This window comes from Brugia malayi (genome assembly GCF_000002995.4).
Source record: "Brugia malayi strain FR3 genome assembly, contig: Bm_v4_Chr2_contig_001, whole genome shotgun sequence".
Classification (NCBI taxonomy): Eukaryota; Metazoa; Nematoda; class Chromadorea; order Rhabditida; family Onchocercidae; genus Brugia; species Brugia malayi.
Window position 1 is genome coordinate 1,106,186 of NW_025062476.1, and position 22,371 is coordinate 1,128,556.

General features: G+C 30.8%; 6 protein-coding genes across 6 annotated transcripts; 5 read left to right on the top strand and 1 right to left on the bottom strand.

Moving 5' to 3' along the window:
- Positions 1–1,090: 1,090 nt before the first annotated feature.
- On the top strand, positions 1,091–2,829 carry Bm17460 (Uncharacterized protein; the record flags this gene model as incomplete). Its single annotated transcript, XM_043078036.1, has 4 exons — positions 1,091–1,367; positions 1,432–1,677; positions 2,025–2,294; positions 2,552–2,829. 4 exons carry the CDS (start codon positions 1,091–1,093, stop codon positions 2,827–2,829), a joined length of 1,071 nt encoding a protein of 356 aa, XP_042933970.1.
- Positions 2,830–5,677: 2,848 nt separating this feature from the next.
- Bm10325 (Ser/Thr protein phosphatase family protein) lies at positions 5,678–9,343 on the bottom strand (the record flags this gene model as incomplete). The annotated part of the gene is made up of 10 exons (XM_043078037.1): positions 5,678–5,793; positions 6,074–6,221; positions 6,418–6,556; positions 6,679–6,884; positions 7,229–7,346; positions 7,604–7,766; positions 8,079–8,172; positions 8,436–8,596; positions 8,756–8,921; positions 9,197–9,343. The coding sequence occupies 10 exons, from the start codon at positions 9,341–9,343 to the stop codon at positions 5,678–5,680; spliced, it is 1,458 nt and encodes a 485-aa protein (XP_042933971.1).
- A 1,181-nt stretch (positions 9,344–10,524) lies between these two features.
- On the top strand, positions 10,525–13,764 carry Bma-stc-1 (dnaK protein; the record flags this gene model as incomplete). The annotated part of the gene is made up of 11 exons (XM_043078038.1): positions 10,525–10,549; positions 10,824–11,022; positions 11,119–11,245; positions 11,537–11,625; positions 11,785–11,945; positions 12,061–12,162; positions 12,330–12,457; positions 12,717–12,869; positions 12,964–13,139; positions 13,382–13,475; positions 13,690–13,764. The coding sequence occupies 11 exons, from the start codon at positions 10,525–10,527 to the stop codon at positions 13,762–13,764; spliced, it is 1,329 nt and encodes a 442-aa protein (XP_042933972.1).
- Positions 13,765–15,221: 1,457 nt separating this feature from the next.
- On the top strand, positions 15,222–17,162 carry Bm6127 (tRNA (guanine-N(7)-)-methyltransferase, putative; the record flags this gene model as incomplete). The annotated part of the gene is made up of 4 exons (XM_001891770.1): positions 15,222–15,382; positions 15,798–15,945; positions 16,317–16,557; positions 16,936–17,162. 4 exons carry the CDS (start codon positions 15,222–15,224, stop codon positions 17,160–17,162), a joined length of 777 nt encoding a protein of 258 aa, XP_001891805.1.
- A 468-nt stretch (positions 17,163–17,630) lies between these two features.
- Bma-cisd-1 (putative hematopoietic stem/progenitor cells protein MDS029, putative) lies at positions 17,631–19,105 on the top strand (the record flags this gene model as incomplete). Its single annotated transcript, XM_001891769.2, has 4 exons — positions 17,631–17,679; positions 17,822–17,958; positions 18,230–18,301; positions 19,016–19,105. 4 exons carry the CDS (start codon positions 17,631–17,633, stop codon positions 19,103–19,105), a joined length of 348 nt encoding a protein of 115 aa, XP_001891804.1.
- Positions 19,106–20,470: 1,365 nt separating this feature from the next.
- On the top strand, positions 20,471–22,325 carry Bma-cdk-1 (cell division control protein 2 homolog, putative; the record flags this gene model as incomplete). The annotated part of the gene is made up of 7 exons (XM_001891768.1): positions 20,471–20,531; positions 20,862–21,018; positions 21,201–21,318; positions 21,452–21,628; positions 21,712–21,875; positions 21,939–22,083; positions 22,185–22,325. 7 exons carry the CDS (start codon positions 20,471–20,473, stop codon positions 22,323–22,325), a joined length of 963 nt encoding a protein of 320 aa, XP_001891803.1.
- Between the last annotated feature and the right edge of the window lie 46 nt (positions 22,326–22,371).

Here is a 22,371-nt window from a genome sequence, read left to right on the forward strand (position 1 = left end):
TCTGCGACTCGCTAATACAGAATTAAATTTTTATATCAATTTTAGCTTTAGTACCTTGCAAACTCTTAATGTGAAAAAGAATTTCATATTTATGTAGAATAATGCATAAATATTAAAAAAAGTAAGGAAATGATTGGTAAATTTTTGAATCAAATAATCCAATAAAATATTAGTAGCAATATTGCCAATAGACAATACTCATGGAGGCAGTAAACAGGCTAATATATTTCCAGTTGTTAGTTAATTGATGTCACCAAAATTTAAAACCTAAAATTTTTACAATAGTGCAAATAATTCATTCAATATTTTATTTACCACTCAACATACAATACTTTATTAAACAAAGTAGACAGGATTATTGAATATTGCACAGATTAAATATTTCAATGACATTTAATTCCAGCTATTCACCAGTTTCCTTTATGCAAATGTTACTCCATTTTATCAACCAAACTTTTTTTTTTTTTTGAAATATTGAAATTTTTTTTATAATAGTAGGAATAGTTATGGATGTATGTCAATAAGCAATATTTATCAAATTTCAAGTGATCCAATGAAGTTCTATCAGTGATATTATTAGTGGTATGTATTTTATTAAATGCATCAAAATCCCATATCTCACGATGTCACCCAGTGTACATGTATTACTGAAATGGTAGAACACGCTACTGCAGCGCTTCCTTCGAGTTTCAAAAGAGCATTTATAAACTTTATAAACCACAAATGGTGGAGAGGAAAGCAGAATGAAAGAGAAAAAATATTAAAAACAATGAGGATTTGAAACTGTTTCACATTTGGTGTTTAACTTTTCACAACGATTAAAAACCTTTGATCTTTAAATCCAAGCAATCTGAAATAAAAAGCTTCCATTTGAGCATTTCTGTCATCTCACAAAATTGTGTGCTTCACCATGTTCTTCAATATATTTATGACACCCATCATTTGGTTCAATCTTCTACTATGCATCGCTTCTGATAATGAAACTTTCCATCTACCTAATTTCGACACTGCTAATGAAGTTATTACAAATAATACTTATTCTGGCATCTCAGATACCTTTGGATTTCTCGATTACCTCAATTTCGAGCCAATGTTTAGCTCAGAATTTCCATCCGATCCTTCACAGTTCATTGATTTCGCTCAGTTTAGTGAAACTGAGGATGTAGGAAGTGAAGAATCGAAATCTGAAACTAATCAGATCACAAATTCTCCTCATCCTGGTTTCTCCGATATCTATGATCCCTTCGGCCACACTAATTTTGAGTTATCACTTAGCTCAGATATGGACTCATACAGGAATCTGTGGAGAGATGCTAACGAAGAATTAAAAACGAGTGATGATAACGTGCGATATCCTTCCATTAGAGGTGAGAGTTTTGTTTTAGATACATTTAAAGATAAATACAACTTCTTGTAATTTGAGTTATTTAGATGCTCAGAATGAAACTTCTTCCTCACTTAATCTCAACAGCGATGATATTATCACATATATGCACTTAGTCCATGGTCCACAACAAAGTGCCGTTCCAACCCATTTTCATCAACTTACTCTTCCCTCAGGCGACACATCTGGTCAACATGGAAATGCTGAACAGTGTAACATCAACAATAAGCACTTCTCGGATAACTTGAATATCCTCAATTATAGGGAAAATGCCTATAAAGGATTGGAAACAGGTAATGACAAATTGCATAACAAAGTTCCGTTCTAATAATTCCTTACTTCATTAATAACGTGATATTGAAGAAAGAAGTAATAACGAATCGAAAATAATTTCATCACAGCAGAAAATTCACAATTACCTGCTAAGTGAGACCTTTTTAGGGAAGATATTAAAAGTAATTTTTGCTACAAATATGTGCGAAGATAAATAAACAACTACTAATTATCTAAGCCATTTAAAATGCCATGTGATATTATTTTATAGCGCTGAAATCTTTATGATTTCTCTCATTACTTAAGTACCTTATGGTATAATAGACTACTGTTGGCAAAAATAAATGCTTTGACAAGAATTTTTCAGATAAGAAAAATTATACTTGTCGTTACCCGGGATGTACAGTGATCACGAAAGCTCGCAAAGAATATCTAACACACAGGAAAACCCACGGTCAACCCTTCATCTATGAATGCAAAGTGCCCGGTTGTGGGCGAACATTCGACCATAGATCATCATTTTATACCCACATAGAAACGCATGAACTTCGTCCTCAGTGCGAGGATTGTGGCAAATTCGTCGTCAACAGGAAGGCACTGCGAAAACACAAGAGACTCTGCCAAAAAAAATCTTTCAGTATGTAAATTTAACAGAATTTCAAACACATGCATCATCCTGAAATGGAATGCGTGTGAAATGTGCTACGAAACATTTGTGAGTGCTGAGTGACAACACAACGAAAAATTCACAATTACTGCTTTTGTTGTAACTATACTCAGAAATAATTAAACAATTTCTTGTGATCTAGATTATTTGAAATGGAACCTGGTAAGTAAGTTATTTCATGGGAATGATATCTTTATGGTTTATCGCATAAGAAAATATCAATTCAGACGAACGAAGGTATGAATGCCTTTATCCCGGATGTGCTATGGTCACGAAAAGTCGTAACGAATATATAACACATCGGAAAACACACGGTCAGCCCTTCATCTATGAATGCAGAGTGCCTAGTTGTGGGCGGACATTCGACCATGAATCAACATTTTACAATCACATACAGACGCATGAACCTCGTCCTCAGTGCGAGGATTGTGGCAAATTCTTCACCACCAGGAATATGCTGCAGTATCATAAGAAGCGCTGCGAAAAAAATCTCGTTAGTTTATAAATTTAGCAGAATTTTAACTGAAATAGAATGCAATTTGTTGCGAAGCATTTGTGACCGCAGAGTGACCTAAGAACCAACTGCTTAAAAAGGTGTTGACAGTGGTGACAGTGACGTTTCCATATACATCAACAAACACTGAAAATATTAGCAATGTAATGAATATTCCATCCACTCTTGGCCAAATTAGCTTTGTTTTTCTAATTCGTGGAAAGTATGCAGAAAAACATATCATTTCATCTATAAAGCCAAGCTGCCATGAACTGCTAATCATTTCTTTTGGCGTTACAAAACAAGTAAAAATTTTCATTCCAGAAAATGAGACACAATTTGGGCATTCTTCGCAAACAATAAGAAAAGGAGCGTAGCAATTTGATGTTTTTGAGGTATCAGAATGCAGCTACCAATTTATAATTTCATTTTATCATTGGAATTTTTCCTATTTTATCTTTATTTGTTATTCCATGAACTAGTAAAAAATGATTAGCAAATGGGTTCACAACTAAAATGAACTAAAATGAACAATTTATGATACAAAGAGCTAATATTAAAAAGCATCCCAAGTGAGAACAAAAGTATTCACCTAATAATTTATAACAAAAGTTGACATCACAAAGTTGTTTTAAACAAGGAAATGCTGTTATAAGGAAGAGAGATGATGCATTTTTAACTTATTTATCATAATTGTTCATTATTAATTTATTTAAATTCAATATGCAAAAAGTTGTTTTCCACTTATCATAAGAAAGCAGCTCTAATCTTTAACATGTTGAACAAATTTTTCTTTTCTCGAATACTAATTATAATGAAACAGAGATCCATTTGATGTTCTTCATATCAATAGACAATCATATTTTTTAATTCATTACTAAATAAATCTATGTTCTACAAAATACACATGTAGATAAAAAATGGCGCAATTGTCCCTTTTATTGACTGAAAAGCGATCAATATAATTAGGTGGAGAATAAATAGTATTTATCTGTTGATTAATGTTCAAATAAATGATCTGCTTTTGTCTCTTCACATGCGGATTCCTAAGGCCATATATGTCGTGGAAATTACTCAGTTTACTCTCTGCAAATTAATAAAAAAGGCACATGGACAAAATTCATTTTCAATTAACAATCCAAAAAAAAAAAAAAAAAAATTGATCTTCATCAGTACTGATAATGTGATTATGTCATTTAGTAAAAAATTTCAGAGATTGTATGTAAGCCAAAGATCAGCCATATTTCATTAATAATTTCTAATTTTTACATTCACTGATCATGAAAGATCGATCGCATAAACAACTAAATTTTTGTAACAACGAAATGAAGAAAATAGCAAATTTTGCTAATAATTATTGCTACAACTATTGTTATACCAATTACATATTATACTGCAAGTTGACAAACATGTTTAAAATTTTGATAAATTTAAGAAAATCATGAGGTGATTTCCCGTAATACTTCGTGTTTTCACCATGTCTCTTAGTTTGGACTATTGGTAGTAGTCAATATACCTTCATAATATTCAATTTAACTATTAACATTTTTTTTTTCTGATTTCAGAATTTCTTTCTGAATAATTTCTAAATATTCCATTAATTTACGATCGACATCTTCACTTATTTGTAACAAATATGTATTTCAGTTCAGATGTTCTTTGCTTCTTATATAAGAAAGCAGAAGAATAATTCTTATAAATATAAGAAGATAAATAATGAGCTGAATAGCTGAGTAAATGAAAATCGATTTGTAGCATTCGACTTGTAGCTACTCTTTTTAGAAATTCTAAACTATGTCTAGCTGTTTGATTAGTTCAATTGTGAAGTATTAATAATTAGTACGCTTTCATAAATAACAACATTCTTACTAGAAGTATCACTTTTAGGAAATATTTATATTTTTTTTGCCATGCTTCACTATATGGATATTTTTTGTTCCTTATTGTGTGATGAAGTGACTTCTATAATTTATAATCATATTTTTCAATTACAATTTAATTTGTGAAAGTGAAATATTCTGTGCTTTAGAAATATCAGTATCATAGAAGAAATATGAATAAATAGTGTTAAAATATTATGATTTAATTATCTTCGATTCCACTGAAAGAATATACCTCAAAAATTGATTGGATAAAAAGGATTTATGAACATGCAGAAGCTAATTAGCAGAAGAATTTGGCAGTTAAATGGATATGATCAACATTGTGACATAGTTGACAACATTATGACAAAGTTGACAACATTGTGACATAGTTGACATAGCAATCAATCCTGTCATATCTTGTGTTACAATATGTTTTTTTTTTTTCTTATATTATATATAATATTAACATGTATTTCTGTGATTCTATCTCAAGCATAATCTTTTTCAAAGAATATTTGATCAAAAATGAGTAGAAGCAAAAAAGCATTTATATTACTGACTAATGCCATCAGAAGTTTTATGATTTGCATTAATTATTTGCAGTGACATTTGAGCATGTCACTGATACTAGAAATAAATCTTGCAATTTACGCAAATTCATTTTGATTATCTAATTAATATACATGATATCGTATTTTGATTTATCACGACTGTTTGATTATCATTTGCTTTTCTGCTTCGTTAAAATCTGCAATAAATATAAAGTTAAGCAAGAGATTTTTTTTGCCATCTGTTTTTCACGACATATCTTTCGTTCATTAAAATGAGATATATCAGTTGAGTATTTATTTCAACTTTATTTATGACATAAAATTAGCACGACAAGAATTGAAATAAAATGTTAGTCGAATTGAAATGAAATCTCTTATAGTATTTAAAATAAAGGAAATGCTTTTAATTTAAAAAAATTACTAATTAAAAATAAGCAGCATGCATTACCAATCATGAATTTCTAGAAATGGCCATCTTCTTTCGGATGAAGGTAACATGAATTTGAAATCATATTCTGGTACTTCCTCAGATTGTTGTGTTCCACTTATACTCAACAAATCTTCAACATGTTTCATAAAATACTCAACAAAATCAGTATTCTAAAACATTATACAATTTTCCTTTTTTTTTTTTTTTTCGAAAACAAAATCAGCAATGGTTAGTTAAACATTGCTGATTAATATACGCTATTCATACTTTATTAAAATTTTTTAATTGCTTAAAATTAAACTACTCAAATGACACATCTTATCATCATTTCACAACTGTTTGATTTATCACCTGTATGTAACATTCTGATCTTATCATCAGTTGTTAACTATTTATTTTTACAAACGTACAATTTTCACTTATCAATATATTGAGAAATTTGGGATATTGAAGTGCAGCAATCCTATACAATTCATGCAAATTTTCTTCAGTTATAGAATCCAATTCAGCAAAGAAATCTTCCTCAAAAGGAAAGTTGTGTTCACCAATTCGATATTCCTGGAAATTTCATTCATTTCTTTAACTAACAAATTATATGAACAAAAAAAGTAACAGTAAGTTTACATCAAATAACTCTTGAATTTATATTTTATTATCAACTTGCTATCCATCTTTTCATCTTATTATAGAAAAACTGAAAAATTAAAAGTTGTTCGTTCTGTCTGATATAATTTAGTGATTAATAACAACAAACTCGCATTATCATGTAGTAATCAAAATGTGAAAGACATCGTTGCCACTTGAAAATCGCTTCTGATACACCTTCCATAAATTTCATACATGACCAGCATTGTGGCATAGTTGGATCAACCGGATCAAGTGGATAAAGATGTCTAAGAGTTTTATTTACATCATATAAACATACAGCATGGAAATATAGCTCGATGAATTATATTCTGATATTTAAATAAAATAATTAGATGATACTAAAATGATGAGTGTAAGCATCACATACCTTATTTCCTCAAAATTTGCACTCAAATCTTCTCTCAAATGCTCCAAATTTCCCTTTGTAGAATGATACACTACATGACCTGTCAAAAGTTTTGTTGTGTCATCAAAATCAAGCAATAAAATAGCTGCGACATAATACTCGTCACCAGCTGCAGGTGATGAATGTACCGTATAACAAAGACCATTAAATACCTTTACAAAACCACTCTGTAATAGTTAAGAAAAGATTATTGGCTTCTTCATTTCATACTATACATGAAAAAATTTATTTACATTTTTTTTTTGTTAGATAATACTATATCCATTCTTTATATTCAGTAAAAAAAAAATTCAGTAAGAAATTAGCATTAAAAATTATAATATATGCTATTAGCAATGATATGAGTCAATCATTTACAAGAAATCACACAAAAAAAAAAAAAAAAAAGCTCTGAAAAAGAAGAAATCATTATTTGAAGTGATTAATGACGAATTAATGAAAAATTTCAAATTATTGTTTTCATACTGTTTCACAGTAATTTATATAATATTATAATTACCATTAAACTTACTGTATTAGCTTCATGACCACGTATGAGAGCTCGACAATTTAATTCTCGTAGTTTCTCTTTCAGTGCTCTTCGATTGAAGAAATATGATGCACCACGTTCAGAAGGTGAATATTTTGATCTAAACACTGAAAATTGTTTTGAGCAATAGTGATAGTGAGATCCGATTGAGAATGTTATGCTAATGCAAAAGAGCTTTTCAAGTTATGAACAAAGAATGTAAACAAATATAAGTTAGTTTATATCGAACTTTTTCAAACTTATACTGAATATTTTATTCCACTGAACTTCTAGCATCTTATTTCTAAATCTTGAAAATTTGAATGCTTCGAATAGTGAAATTATTGAATGCTATTAAAATTTAAAGAAAAAACAAACGTTATTTGTTTAGATGGATCAGCCCATAGAATATCTGTCATAATGCTTATATGAAAAACATTTGTTTCTGGTGCAAGCCATGTTAATGGACGTGGTATTTGAGCAATATCTTCTCTCGATTTAATAAACTGCGAGATACCACCATGACAAAGTAATATTTGATCTGCAATGATTTCTACAATTCAACTGATATCATCTTCTTGTTAACTTTTTTTTTTTTTTTTTCTCTCTTTTTGGAAGGAAAATATTGTTAATATTGAGAAAATATTTTAATTAATTATTAGTAATAAGTAACATTTATCACTTATACCAATAAGAGTTTTTTTTTTTTTTTGTTATAGAAAATTTCAGTGTAAATTTAAGCAAAATTTCTTCAAAATTTACCATTCACTTCTCTAATTCTTAAATGTTATCTGCTCTATCAGAATGAAAACTTTTCAATACATTAGAATTCAACACTACTAATTGTGCTCACCTGATAAAATAGCAGCAAGTGGTAAATGATCAAAAACAAAATTGATATTATATAGTATCAAATTCCTATCAGCATTCGGATAACAGCGCTCAATCTGTAAAGACAAATCTTTTTGCATTTTTGTTAATTTAAGCTACAAAAATGTAAGAAATGATAAAATTCAAAATACAAACAATTCAATACTTCCCAATACATTGTGAATATCCGACGGATAGATGCTTTATAGAGGAATGTCAAGAGGAACTGATAAAAGTAGCATAAACCAGTAGTAATTAGGTTTAAATTATAAAATGAAAAACACACACACACACATACATACATACGTACACATGCATGCACATGCATACACATACATACATTTCGAATTAATCCATTTTCCTCATCCTCATTTGCATAACATTGACTCATTGTTTCATGATTACCACGCAGCATGTACATTCGTTTTGGATAGCGTAATTTCAATAAGAAAAGTAATAAAACCATCTCGAGAGAATGCTTCCCGCGATCAATGTAATCTCCTGTCGAATTCTTATATTAATATTTTTATATTAAAATGGTAAGATTGAAGGAAGCAATGTAAGATTCACTTTAATGAAATATAATTAATTGAAAAATGATTTTCAAATTCATTAAATATTTAAATGATAGCAATGTTATAGTATGCTTCATCAACTAACCAAGAAAAATTAATGTTCTTTCGGTGGGCCAACCGGCATCCTTTATTCCTCTAAATAAATCGTATAAACTACCATGCAGATCACCAAATATAGCAACGCCATCCGGATCATGAATGTACTCTAATGTGCCACATTCTCGTAACAGATCAACTGTTTTGTGACAAATCTGCAATGGACGACATTTGCGCATATCCTCCTGAATAGTTTGTCATTGTTGTTGTCCAGATGATCGATGCAAGAAGTAATTTCAAAGGCAATTGGAAATGATATGAATTATCAAATTTGATAAGATCAATGAAGTCTATTGAGTGATTCATTTCTGTGATCAGAGCTAATCAAAGCAAACTTTTTCAAAAGCTACAATTTATATTTATTTTATCCACTTTCTCTTTCTCTTTCTTCCTCCTACTTTCAACTTTAAAATAAAATAGTGATTGGTACAAAAAAAAGTTTTTCCAAAGTGATCAATTCACTGAGTGGACATTCTCCACCACAATTATTCAACATCCCATGAATAAGCTGATCAATTTCCTCCTGCTGCAGTGGTGGACATGGCAAGCTATGCTGAATTACCAAATTTCGAGACATTATGTTTAGTACTGAAATTTTGTATGATTTTCTGCTTACATTTTAAAAGCTAGAAAAATTCAGGATAATTCAAGTTTAAAAAATTTTGTTTTACTTGTCTTTTATTTTGACTAGTACTTCTATTTAGCAATTTTTATTACCATCTTTGATCGTACAATTTATTTAGTGTTTATTTTATCAATGTATAATAATATTTTTCAAATTTCAAATTATGATCTGTTTCTTCGGTCTCCAAATGTAACAGATGAATTGATTTTAAATTAACAGATGATAAGAACTAATTAGACTGAAAGTATCAGAAGTATGCTCACACTAATTCATCATCAAACATTCATTTGTTTATTAATAAAACAATTTATTATTATCAAAACAATTCATTTGCAGGAAGGTCAAATGATAAATTCAAAAAATTTTTTTAACACCTTTTAAATTGCTATTAGAATTTAACCGCTTAGTATGACAAACAACCACTACAAATAATTCATTTCATTGAATTACTTCTCTTCATAAATCTAAAATTAAATCATTAAAAATTTGAATAATATTCGATTAAATCATTAAATATTTGAATAATATTCGATTAAATCATTAAATATTTGAATAATATTCGATTAAATCATTAAATATTTGAATAATATTCGATTAAATCATTAAATATTTGAATAATATTCGATTAAATCATTAAATATTTGAATAATATTCGATTAAATCATTAAATATTTGAATAATATTCGATTAAAGCAATTTATTAGCAATCGAAAAATTTAATCCTCACTTTATAAATTATTCACAAAACTCTTCAATTTAATCTAAATTTGATGAGAGGAAAAGAAATAAATGTATTTTCTATTAATGCAATTTCACAGTAAATTCTTTTCCACGTTGGCTTCAGAACGACCGATATTTCGCGGTTAGCCGCGAAGAATTGAATTTTATCATTTTTTGATTGTTATCTGATTGTAGTTGATAATTCTTTTGCAGTGATTTCTTCAGCAATTTTTTCTGTTCCATACAAATTAGTAATTCATCTTATTTGCTGTAACTTACGTAAATATTTAGTAAAAGCGGCGTACGTGAACCAAATGAGAATAGTACGTTATCATATGACTGTTACAGCACAATGGTATTATCTGTATTATAACCTGAGACATTACGTTTGAGAATTTCGACGTCATTTGCATATGTCGTTCTCAGTATCATTATTGGGTAAATTACTTATTGCCGTTTACGTTACTTATGATACAGCGTTAGTACGTCACGTTTCCATTTTCTATACACGTACTTCTCAGGTATACGGTTAAGATACTTTACTCACTGTACAGTTAAGATACTTCAAGTTATCAAATAGCACAGCTGAATATATCTTTTCAGCAGTAGTATTACATTTTATTTCTTTGAATTCACTTGCATTTTAGAAATTTAAATGTAAAGTAAGAGATAGTTTTATCACCTTATAATTCGTAGATTTTTACCGATTTAGGGACATCTTTACTGTCACTGCTTCTGGCTGGTTATTTGGCTCGAAAATATGGACTACCTCCTCCAGCACCTAAAATTGCTGCTATCGATTTGGGCACAACATTTTCATCAATAGGCATATATCAAGCTGTCACTGGGATAACAGATATAGTCGCTGATGAGACGGGACGGCAAAGTATACCAAGTGTTGTTGCATTTTTGTAAGTTATTATTATTAGCATTCATTTGTGATTTTTTCCAACTGTTAATAATGTTCTGTCTTTTTCTATTTCCAATATTATTTTTAAATATCACAGGCCAAATGGTACAGTAATAGTGGGTTCAAAAGCTGTTGAACAACAAGAGCACAATCCTCTACGAACAATATATGATGCCAAACGTTTCATTGGCAGAAAGTTATCTGAAGACGACCCACAATTTCAGGTGTTACTTTTATGTTTGTAAAGCCATTATGAATAATCTGTTTTTGGTTAGTTTTATAAGCGCATTTAGCTTTTTTAATTTTTTTCGATGCGTACATTCCATGTCAGCACTGCATATAGTGCAGAAAGAAGTGCAAACCAAAGTGGATTTGATTTCTAATCAAGAAATCTGTTGGGAAACATTTAAAGTTTTACGACTATGTTGTGATTATTTTCCATATGAAAATTCTCGAATCATACTTGTTAGTGTTCTGATTTTCAGAGGTTTTTTTTTTTTTTTTTTTTTTTGCAGGTTGATAGGAAGCGATATCCGTTTAAAATTGAGTTAGACATGGAAGGGCGAGTGCTTTTTGTCATACCACTGCAAAATAATGTTATTAAGTAAGTTTACGTAGGTGAAATTTCTTTTAATCCACATCTGTGATATAAAATGAGTCGCTGCTTTGAAAAAACTGGTTTTTTTCATAAAGTTCATATTTGTTCTTTCAGAATTAAAAAACTTTCATGGCTTGCTAACCCAGATGTTTTATTTTTTTACAGGAAAATAAGACCGGAAGAAGTTGGTGCAATAATAATAAATTATCTTCGAAAAGCAGCCGAGAAGAAATATGGGACAGAAATTATTTGGGCAGTTATTTCTGTTCCAGCTGAATTTGATGAAGAGCAACGGAATGCTACTTCATTAGCTGTTGAAAAAGCCGGTTTGTTCTTAATTGCAAGAAAAAAAAAATTACTGTCTTAAATTTTATTTGAAATTCATTTCTATGAGGTCAGCATTTTTTCATGCAGATATTTTTTGTTAATACATGCTTTTAGGAATGGAAAGTCGTCGTGTAATTAGTGAGCCAACTGCAGCTGCCCTTGCTTATGGTTTACATAAGAAAAAAGACGTTCAGTACATTGTTGTAGTTGATTTAGGTCAGTTTTATTTATTTATATATTTTTAATGTGTGGTTCTTGGAATAAAGTCGAAGAGTGCTGTATAATATGTTGCACTTTAGGTATTTGTTTCATTATACTTCTTTCTTTTTTTGATTCATTGTTTTGTTTTACTATTTTTTTTTGTAACTAACAGTTCATTTAAGGCGGAGGTACATTAGATGTTTCGATATTATGGTTGCAAGGAGGCATATTTATGACAGTGGCAATGGCTGGCAACAATAGGCTTGGTGGCCAAGATTTTAATAATCGTGTCCAAAGTGATTTGATGCAGGTTAATATTTTTGCATATTTTTCTTTATAGTTGTATTCCTAATTCTGATAAATTCAAAATTGAAATGTATATGGCGTTTTATATACAACTGAGCATTTAAAGTCTGAAATATTCAACTTATCGCATGTTTATCCAAGTTTAAGTCTTATTGGTGTTTAATTGAAATATTGCTTCCAAATGTTTTGGAACTTACACAGCTAATTCTGATTGTATCTTAGATGTATCTTAGATGAGTTACCTCTGCCTTGTTCATTTACAGTACATAGAAGAGAAGTACGGCAAGGCGCTTGATGACCAAGAAGATATCCAACAGTTGCGCCTTGCAATTGAAGCTGCAAAAATTCAACTTACTACACTTCCTGCCACAAATATCGATTTAAATTTACGGTCAATTGGAAAGATGATTTATAGAGTAATGATTATAAGGTTTTGAAATTATTTAGAGATTCAACTTCTGAAGATTTTTAATAAAAAAAAATGTACATATCTTTAGTCTTCATTTTCAGCTTACTCGTGACAATTTCGAATTTTTGAATGAAGATTTGTTTGAAAGTATCACAGAACCAATAGAAGCAGCTTTAAATGACGCTGAAATAAAGGCATCCGATATCGATGAAATTGTACTGGTGGGTGGTTCAACTCGCATACCACGTGTTCGTTCCGTTGTTGGTCGTTACTTTGGGTAAATTTCTTAATTTTTTTATTGGTGGACTGAACGAGCGAAATTAGTACAAGCGAAGAACAATCTAAGCATAGATTATCATCTCAGTAATAATAATAAAAATAAACTGAGCAATGGATGGTTTAGGTTGTACTATGTAGATTGATATATATCAAGTTGAACCATGCTTAGCTTTTTTTTTTTCATTCTGAATCAGTCATTTGAAATTCAAGACGTTGGTCTCTACATTTGATTATTTTTAGAAAGGCAGCAAATCATGGTGTTGATCCGGAATTAGCGGTTGTGACTGGTGCCGCCGTACAAGCCGGTGTTATCGGTGGTGGTTGGCCTCTTCAGGTTTGTTTTAAACCTGGCAATATGCTTTCGAATTAGCTTTGACAAACTTACACTTAATTTTACAAATCCAATTTTCGACTTTTTGTTAGTGAAAGAAGCGGTAGGTATGTATTTTTAAACACAATATGCAAATCGAGATCGAGCAGTTAAAATTAGATTTCAGTCAGGATTATTCATGAAAATTTGTGAGTATCATGCAAATCTCAATATTTAGGTATCTGCTATAGAATTACCAGTTAAACGCAGGAAGCATCATATTTTCACAGGACAGAAGAAATCAATCCGTTAAGTATTCTCAAAAATGGAGACTTTTGGTATTAGGAGCACATATTCTGCTCAGAATGTTAGACGCATTATTTTTTAACTTTTCGAAATTGCGCAATTTCTGTATATTAGGCGTTGGTGGGTCTGTATGTAAGCGTTGTGTGAATTTTTGTTCTATTGGAATATGCTATTAAAGTTCTAATAATGTTTTTGTTAAAATAGACCATTATAAAGTTTAATGCATATTTAATGAAAAATCGTAAACTGTTTAGTAGTTTCATCAAGTTTAATATAACTTTGATATATTTCATAAGAGATTTATAAAATTTGTGGCACTAAGGTTGTTTGCTTAACATGTGGAGAATCAAGCATGTTATGGTCTTGTTGTTTGTTACTGATGATAGCAATCATTCCGTCTGATTCCTTCTGTTTTTAAATTCCTTGATTTTTCCTGTGACTCTTTGTTTGATAGTTTCTTATGATCATAATTTTAATCTTATTAATGGAATAAGTGCCTAATCTGCTTTTCCTTTCTAGGTGGTAGCTTGGTGGTAGTATTTAGAGAATTTGGTATGTGGTGTAGATGTGGATTTCATCATTCGCTTTACAGATTAATTTGTACAACTTAATTATTTCTCTAATTCTTTGTTCGACAATATGCTTTGTTAAAGTTTTCGTTATTTTTGCTCTAGATTCTTTCTAAAACTGCTGGTAAGTAATTTAATTTTTATGAAATACAATATAAAAATTAGATTTTAGAAAAGAGAGGAATAACTGTTGTTAATATTGAGAAGTTAACTTAAAATGGTTGATTTTAGTACGAGTAATTTTAGCAATCTTACTGAACTATGTTAAGTAATCAGAGATTTGGTGCAGTAGGAATTGTATAGCTCATTTCATCTTTTTGTTTGAAAGTGATTGTCTGTGATATTTTTACAGTTGTTATGCTGCTTATAAAATAAATGTGAATCTTAACTGTGCAGATCAAATGTACATAAGTTTGATGCGCATATTTAGATTAAACAATGAATTATTCTTATTGGTTTCAACTAACCGATTAAAACTTAATTGAAGCATCGATATGAGCGTGTAGCATATAGAAATTGTGCCTTATTAATTTAAATTATAGCTTATTCTTGCTACATTCATTTTACCAAGCTTGATTAAAGTAATATTTTGTTTACTGAAAGTTAGGTATGTATGCTTTTGGCTAATTAATATTTTCGTTAATAGTGAACCAATTCTTATGACAATTCCGCATTTTTCTTTTGCAGCCGTGTTAAATTTGTAAGGTTTTCACGAGGCGCATATGTCGTTGAATATAATTTTGTGTTTCACTTATCGTTTACTTTTATTCCTTTAATGCAAATATGATATAGATTAGTGAGGAACAGTTAGTAGCGTTTCTAACTTTTTTATTTACTGGTTAAAATAAAACCCCTTTAATAATTTAAGAAAATTGGGTGTGATTGTTAGCTAGACATGGTTAGCACAGAAAATAAAATTGGATTGTTTAAAAATAAGGACGATGATATAGATGGTGAAGAAATGCGAGAATTGCCGCAGAAAAAGTTCTACCGACAAAGGGCTCATGCAAATCCGATTAGTGACCATGAATTCGATTACCCGGTTTTCCCCGAGCAGTAAGTGAACTGTTAATTATTTATGAATTCAACTGATTCATTAAACTTACAATGGAGCATCGATACGAATGTACAGCATACAGAGATTGTGTCGATTCATAAATGTATTTAAGGTGTGAGCTGCAATCAGTAACCAGTTTATTTCTAATTAGTTTGTCTATTATTTGTTAAAATTGTATCTGAACAGATTTCGTTGATGCTCCATTGTAAGTTTCATATTGTCACATATTGTTCACAAAAAATGATAAACTATATTTTGAACTTACTAGTACACTTTCTACTCGCACACTCACTTTTTTAACTTTCACCTCATGTAAGATAAATCTTGTATAAATGAACTGAATTAGTATTATATTGGAAAAATTGCTGTGTGATTATTACTTATAACAGAATGAATAATACCAATATAGTTAAGGATGGACTGGAAGAAATATTTCGGGGATTTCAGTGAAGGACGTCAGGTAGAGTTTGCTGATGTTGGTTGTGGCTATGGTGGTTTGCTGATTAAACTTTCTACTTTATATCCAGAAGCTCTGATGGTTGGATTGGAGATTCGAGTGAAGGTATATAAGTTATTCAAATATGATAGTAAATAAACTGTTCTCCTTGAGTTAGCTGAACAACACTGAGCCATAGTTTTTATAATTTAGTTAACTTTTATCAAGGAGTTAGTTAAAATAGTACTAAAAATTCACGATCCTTGAAAACTGAAATGTTTATAAAAAGTATAAAAATGGTAGGGGCAAAAGGGCAATGACTTGATTAGTTTTTAAGGGAACTTTGCTATTTTTATTGATTCCAACAAAAACAAGGAAGTAAAGTGTTTTACACGGAGTAAATGAGGTGAAATGATTTTATATTTATTGATTTCGTAATGACTGCATTTTTTCAAAAGCAGAAATAATGTTTTCGTTAAAACCACTTTAATTCATAGGTTAGTGACTATGTGCAAGACAAAATTCATGCGCTACGTTTGCGAGAACCAGGGAATTACCGAAATGTCGCATGTCTCCGAACTAATGCAATGAAATATTTACCAAATTATTTCCGTCGACATCAGCTCACAAAGATGTTTTTCTTGTATCCAGATCCACATTTTAAGAAAGCGAAACATAAGTGGCGAATCATTACACCAACTCTACTAGCTGAATATGCTTATGTTTTAAAACCAGGAGGTAACAGCTTCTATACTGAAATTGCGAATGATTATTTTGATTAACTTGTTAATGTGACTTATATGACATGTGACTGCATCCGTTTACTACTTTAAAACACTACATTTGATAATTTACTCAACTTTATTCTACATTTAATATGTTCTGAATGAAGATAGTCCTAACTTAGTGTAGTTCTTATCGATTTGCTCAATTTGCTAATTAATGTTCTCTAATACCTCATAAATCTGGAATAAGAACATGCTAAAATTGCATTTGGTGAAACTCTTAATTTTGTGAGATCGATAACTATAAGTTCATTATTCAGTGACTTTAATTTCATTTAGCAAAACTATTTGTAGTTTGGACTATTGCTAAAAAGTGAAGTTTATTTTTGAGGACTGGTTTACACGATAACGGATGTTGAAGAATTGCACATTTGGATGGTGAGGCATCTCTCTGCTCATCCTTTATTTGAGCGTTTAACAGATTTGGAAATGAAAATGGATCCAGTTGTGGAAATGCTTTATGATAGCACAGAGGAAGGACAAAAAGTAGCGCGTAACGAAGGATCTAAATGGTCTGCTGTATTTAGGCGGTTACCTAACCCTGTCCTGTCGTCATAACAATAATTATTATGTTTGTAAGATGTGTTTTACAATGTATTTCATTTGTGTTAATACGTAATTAATTCTTGAATTGAATTGGCTGATGTTCTATATCTAAAGGAAAGTTATCGGCGCTATGAGTATTTGTGATATTGGTGTGTATTTCTGCGTACAACTCTTTTCTCTTTTACATCCTTGGTAACTTGTTGGATAAATTAGAGATAAGTCGTGGAATATGAAATTGGATTCATAAAACACACTTTAATTTCATATTCTATTGCTGTTACTATAGGTTTCAACTAATTAAAATGACATATCGATGTTGTGATTTTGAAACCTTGACATAAAGATAATTTCACGAAATGAATTTTATCTTCAGTGGTTGAAATATGCTGCACTTCGGTTTACATTTTATATATGCCTCATTTCTCGAAAATGTTAAAAGTTGTTTCTGAATTTATTTTTTGTTGCTAGTTTACAGAATTAATGGACGGAGCTTCTGGATCTATGGGTTACAGTCCCATTCAACAAGCTGGTATGTTTCGTAGTTTCTGATAAGATTTAAAAAAGAAGTCTTTTAGTGCTGATTTGCTAAAGCTGTACAATTTCAATTATATATTCATTTTCCCAAAAATATTTAACTAAAAGTAAATGGTGAATGTTTTGTTTGTTAACAGAGTGCTGCACAGCGAGAAATTGGCTAATTGGGATTGGTACGTTGATTGGGTCTGCGTTGTTTGGATATTATGTTGGTGTGCATCTATCAAAAAAGAAAGCTCGTCTTAACAGTAAAATCAAACTTTTCACTGATAAAGTAATTTCTATGCCCGCATTTTTTTTAAATCAAGTTGTTACAAAATGCAACTGGAATACCAAATAGAACTATTAATGGCTTAACTAGCGAGTGCATTAAAATTGAACAGTTCGAGATAGTAGTATTGATAGCTTCTAAGTTTTTAAAGAAGGATTGCTTATTATGTGGTAGCGTCACGAACGAAGTGACGTAGTCTTTGTGACATGCCATCTAATTTTGATACAAATATAAAATATAAAAAAAAAAAAATACAAAAATGTTCCTATTTAAGGTGGCCGAAACGGTTGATTTAGAAGATATTGGTGAGAAAAAAGTTTTCTGTCGGTGCTGGAAAAGCAACAATGTTAGTTTGCAGTCGATAACTTTTGCTGAATTGAGCATTTAAGCATGGTATATTCACTCCCTGATCACATCATTTAGATAGTAGTGTCCGTCTCAAACTAATTCCATAATTTAACGATGATTTATGAAAAAAAAAAAAAAAAATCACTCCTTGACCTATGATATTTTGGTTATTAGATCGTCTCCGTTTGGAATACAATATATAACATAATTTCTCAAATATTTAGTGATAGTTTCGAACTTCCATCTCAATTTTAATGTGCTCTAATGTTTTCTTTATATAACGGTAAGAAAGGATAGCTTAAAAGAAACTATCACTAAAAAGGACAGTTTTTTTTAAGTGAAATTTGTCTCCTAAAATTTCATAAAAAAATGATCAAATTATTTGTACACTAAGCATACAAAGCATTTTGTGCCATAAATTTTACATGAATAAAAGGTCTTTTTTTAAAAGTACAGTAACGGTTATAGGACTTCATTTTTCATCAGTGACATAAGTTTGTTTTGAAATTTAAAAGGAAAAACGGTTTTTTTAAGGAAGATGGTCTGGTTTCTGTTAATTTCGGCTACCTATCATTAATAACTCCTTAAATTTAATAGTTGCTCCTTTGCTTAATATCAGTGATCCTTTGATTGCTAGTTTATGTTACATATAGCATATAGACTCGATAATCATTTGTTGCATATAGCATTTTTGATGGATGCTTTCTTATAGTGGCCTTACTGTGATGGAAGCCATAACAAACATAATGAAATCACTGGTGATAATGTTGGACCGCTCATTGTGAAGAAGGCCCAAGCATAAGGAAATCCTCAATAATTTCACATTGTTTCAACATATTTCATTCATTATAATTTGTTGTATACACGTTTAGTAATTATTATTAGTAGTAATGTGCATAAAAACGAAATGTTAACTTTTTGCTCTTCAATATTTTGACATCTCTGAAACTAAAGTTCGACTAGATATACATGAAGTGCTACTCATACAATCTCGTACCTTACACACGATACACACATCCAGGTTACGCAAAAATTACATTACGCACCTTTACGTACTTACCACTTGCGCTGGAGTGGCTTGTTATCGATATACGTGCGTTCACGTATCCACAAACTAACCTGAAATGGCTTCAGGACACAACTCGTTTCATAACGACTCCAGAGAAAAGCGCCAAGTGAATGATCAAATTTAAATGATTCGCCTGGGATTGTGAGGGTAGAGAGGGGAAGCGTATCTGTTTACGGTTAGACTCATGGGAATGTACACGTAGTGGAAGTACACGTAAGTAGTACAGAGGGGATGATCGCGTAACATTTGCTATGTGAATCCCAAAAATTGTTTTGCTGAATGTGACTCGATTAAGCTACTGCACTGTTTACATATGATTCTATATGCTGTACTCTTATGATTGCTCTATAATTTGTCTTTGTTCTTCAAAAGGGTATTTTTGCGCTTCCTCGAAATTTTGAAAATATCCTGGTTCTGAGATTCATGAGGATGTTTATGTGACTACCGTTTATTACTTTTTCCTCAGGATTTGGTAATTAAATTAGGTGTCTTTGTATCGAAATTTGGATGGCTCATAATTTCAAATTTTGATGCAAAATTTAGGTCAATCATGAATAGATTGGTAATTTCACGTTTAAATTTATTCGCGCAATACTTTTTGTAATAGCATATAATGGCTCTTAGTGTATTAGTGATGGGTTTAACTATATTCTTTGGGTAGGCCTACTCTCGAGCTTATCATCGCATTCCTCTGTAACTCTTTGTAATGTATTCCGTCAGTTCTGAGGGATTTTCAGTAAGTACAAGATATCAGTTTCCGTTTTGTTATACTTGTTACCTAATCGTGGGTTATTTGACTTTTAATGCTTTTTTGCAGGATTTGATATATACATGAGTGAAGTGAGATTTCAATAAAACTGTTTAATGTAATTGTGCTCATGAAACATGTAGACAATGTTTAAAATACATTGATTGATAAGTGAGGTAATAATGTAATGAGAGTTTGTTGAGGCCTTGTTTCTGTCTGTTTGTTCTTCAGTGCTTTTTTTTTTTTTGAAATAAGTAGAAGGATGTTGAGTTGTTATTGTATGGTTAGTAATCTGTACAGTTTTCAGAAATAAAAATTATTTACTTTTCACGTCTCTTGCAATATAAAGAATGGACTCCGGAGAAATTAGCGCTTTGCAAAATTATAGTCGAGTTGAGAAGATTGGCGAAGGTATTTCTCTAAAATTTCTCATCATAAAATCACTGGAAATGTCCAAATTGATGGAGATTTAGCTACCAGATTTCGGAAAAATTTTCTTTTAAATAATTAACCATATCTACTGTGACAGATGTTGTGGATCGAACGGCATGTTGGTAGCTGTATTGTTTAACTTCTGATTTGTCTGAACTTCTACTTCATTGAATTAGTGCCACTCACTGCAGCTTCTTGCCCTATTAATTTATTTATAGTATATGAAAAATATAAAATTCTTTTCAGTCATGAATCATTCTATGAAAGCAAATCTCTGCAAAGATACGAAGTATTTTTTTGTATTTTCAGGAACATATGGAGTGGTTTACAAAGGCATCGATAAACGATCAGGAAAGATGGTTGCAATGAAGAAGATTCGTTTGGAAAATGAAGATGAAGGAGTTCCAGCAACAGCAATTCGAGAAATTTCATTGCTTCGAGAATTAACTCATCCAAACATTGTTGCGTTGGTTTTTCATTAAGACATATTCTTTGGTCGCTTTGTTTGAAAACTCAGCGAAAAAAGTGAGGAATTAAGTTATATATTTTAACGAATTTATGAATAGGAAGTAATTGTTTCAATACCAGAAATTTACCGGACTCATTATCCGAATATAGTTGAAGTCGATCGAAACTTCGTGTTTTCAGTCTTGAAGAAATCATACTTGAAGAGAATCGGTTATACTTGATTTTTGAATTTCTCTATATGGATTTGAAGAAATACATTGATACAGTTCCTGACAGTGAGTTGATGAACAAAGAATTGGTCAGTGATCTTTTTCCATAAGTGGAAATTCTATGAAGAGGAAGAAAAGTATTTTTTGTAGCAGTGTTTGTGAAATATTTAATAAACTGAACGAGGATAAATCAATTTAATCTAATCAATTTAATTGTTACAGCAAAAATCTTACTTATATCAAATATTGCAAGCTATTTGTTTCTGTCACCAGAGGCGTGTTCTCCATCGTGATTTGAAACCACAGAATTTACTGGTTGATCAAAATGGTGCGATTAAACTTGCAGATTTTGGTCTTGCAAGAGCTATCGGTATTCCAATAAGGGCTTACACTCATGAAGTGATTTTTAGCTTTAATAACCATAAGTGTGCCGTTGAAAATATTCTTCATATTGCATTATATTAAATTATTCTATTCAACAGATTGTCACTCTCTGGTATCGAGCTCCTGAAGTACTTCTTGGCGCAACTCGTTATTCTATGGGAGTCGATATATGGAGCATCGGATGCATAGCTGCTGAGATGGCTACAAAAGTGCCGCTATTTCAGGGCGATTCAGAAATTGATCAGATTTTTCGCATTTTCCGGTTTGTTTCCTGTATTTATGTTGGTTTCTCTTGCTATCTTTTCTGTCTTTTTTTTTCTTTCAGAATAATGTCGACTCCTACTGAAGATATTTGGCATGGAGTTACCCAGCTTCCAGATTTCAAGATGTCATTCCCTCAATGGAAGGAAGATGGTTTGCGCAAAATTCTTGACCCTTATATGGATCCTGAAGCCATTAAGATTTTGCGTGTAAGGATTAATTCATTGGAATTTTAACATTTGAATTTTTAATAATTTATTCTAGATGAAGATCACTTTGAATTTTTATACTTACTGTATGTTCTTAATAGGACATGCTTATTTACGATCCGGCACAACGAATCTCAGCGAAACAGCTACTGAAGAATCCATATTTTGATGATGTTGATCGAAAAAAACTTCCAGCTGGCAATTATGATGGGACGTTGGTTTTACCTCCTCGATATATCTGATTTAAACTTAACTTTTTTTGCTGCTTAAAACTGACTGTGCTTTCCG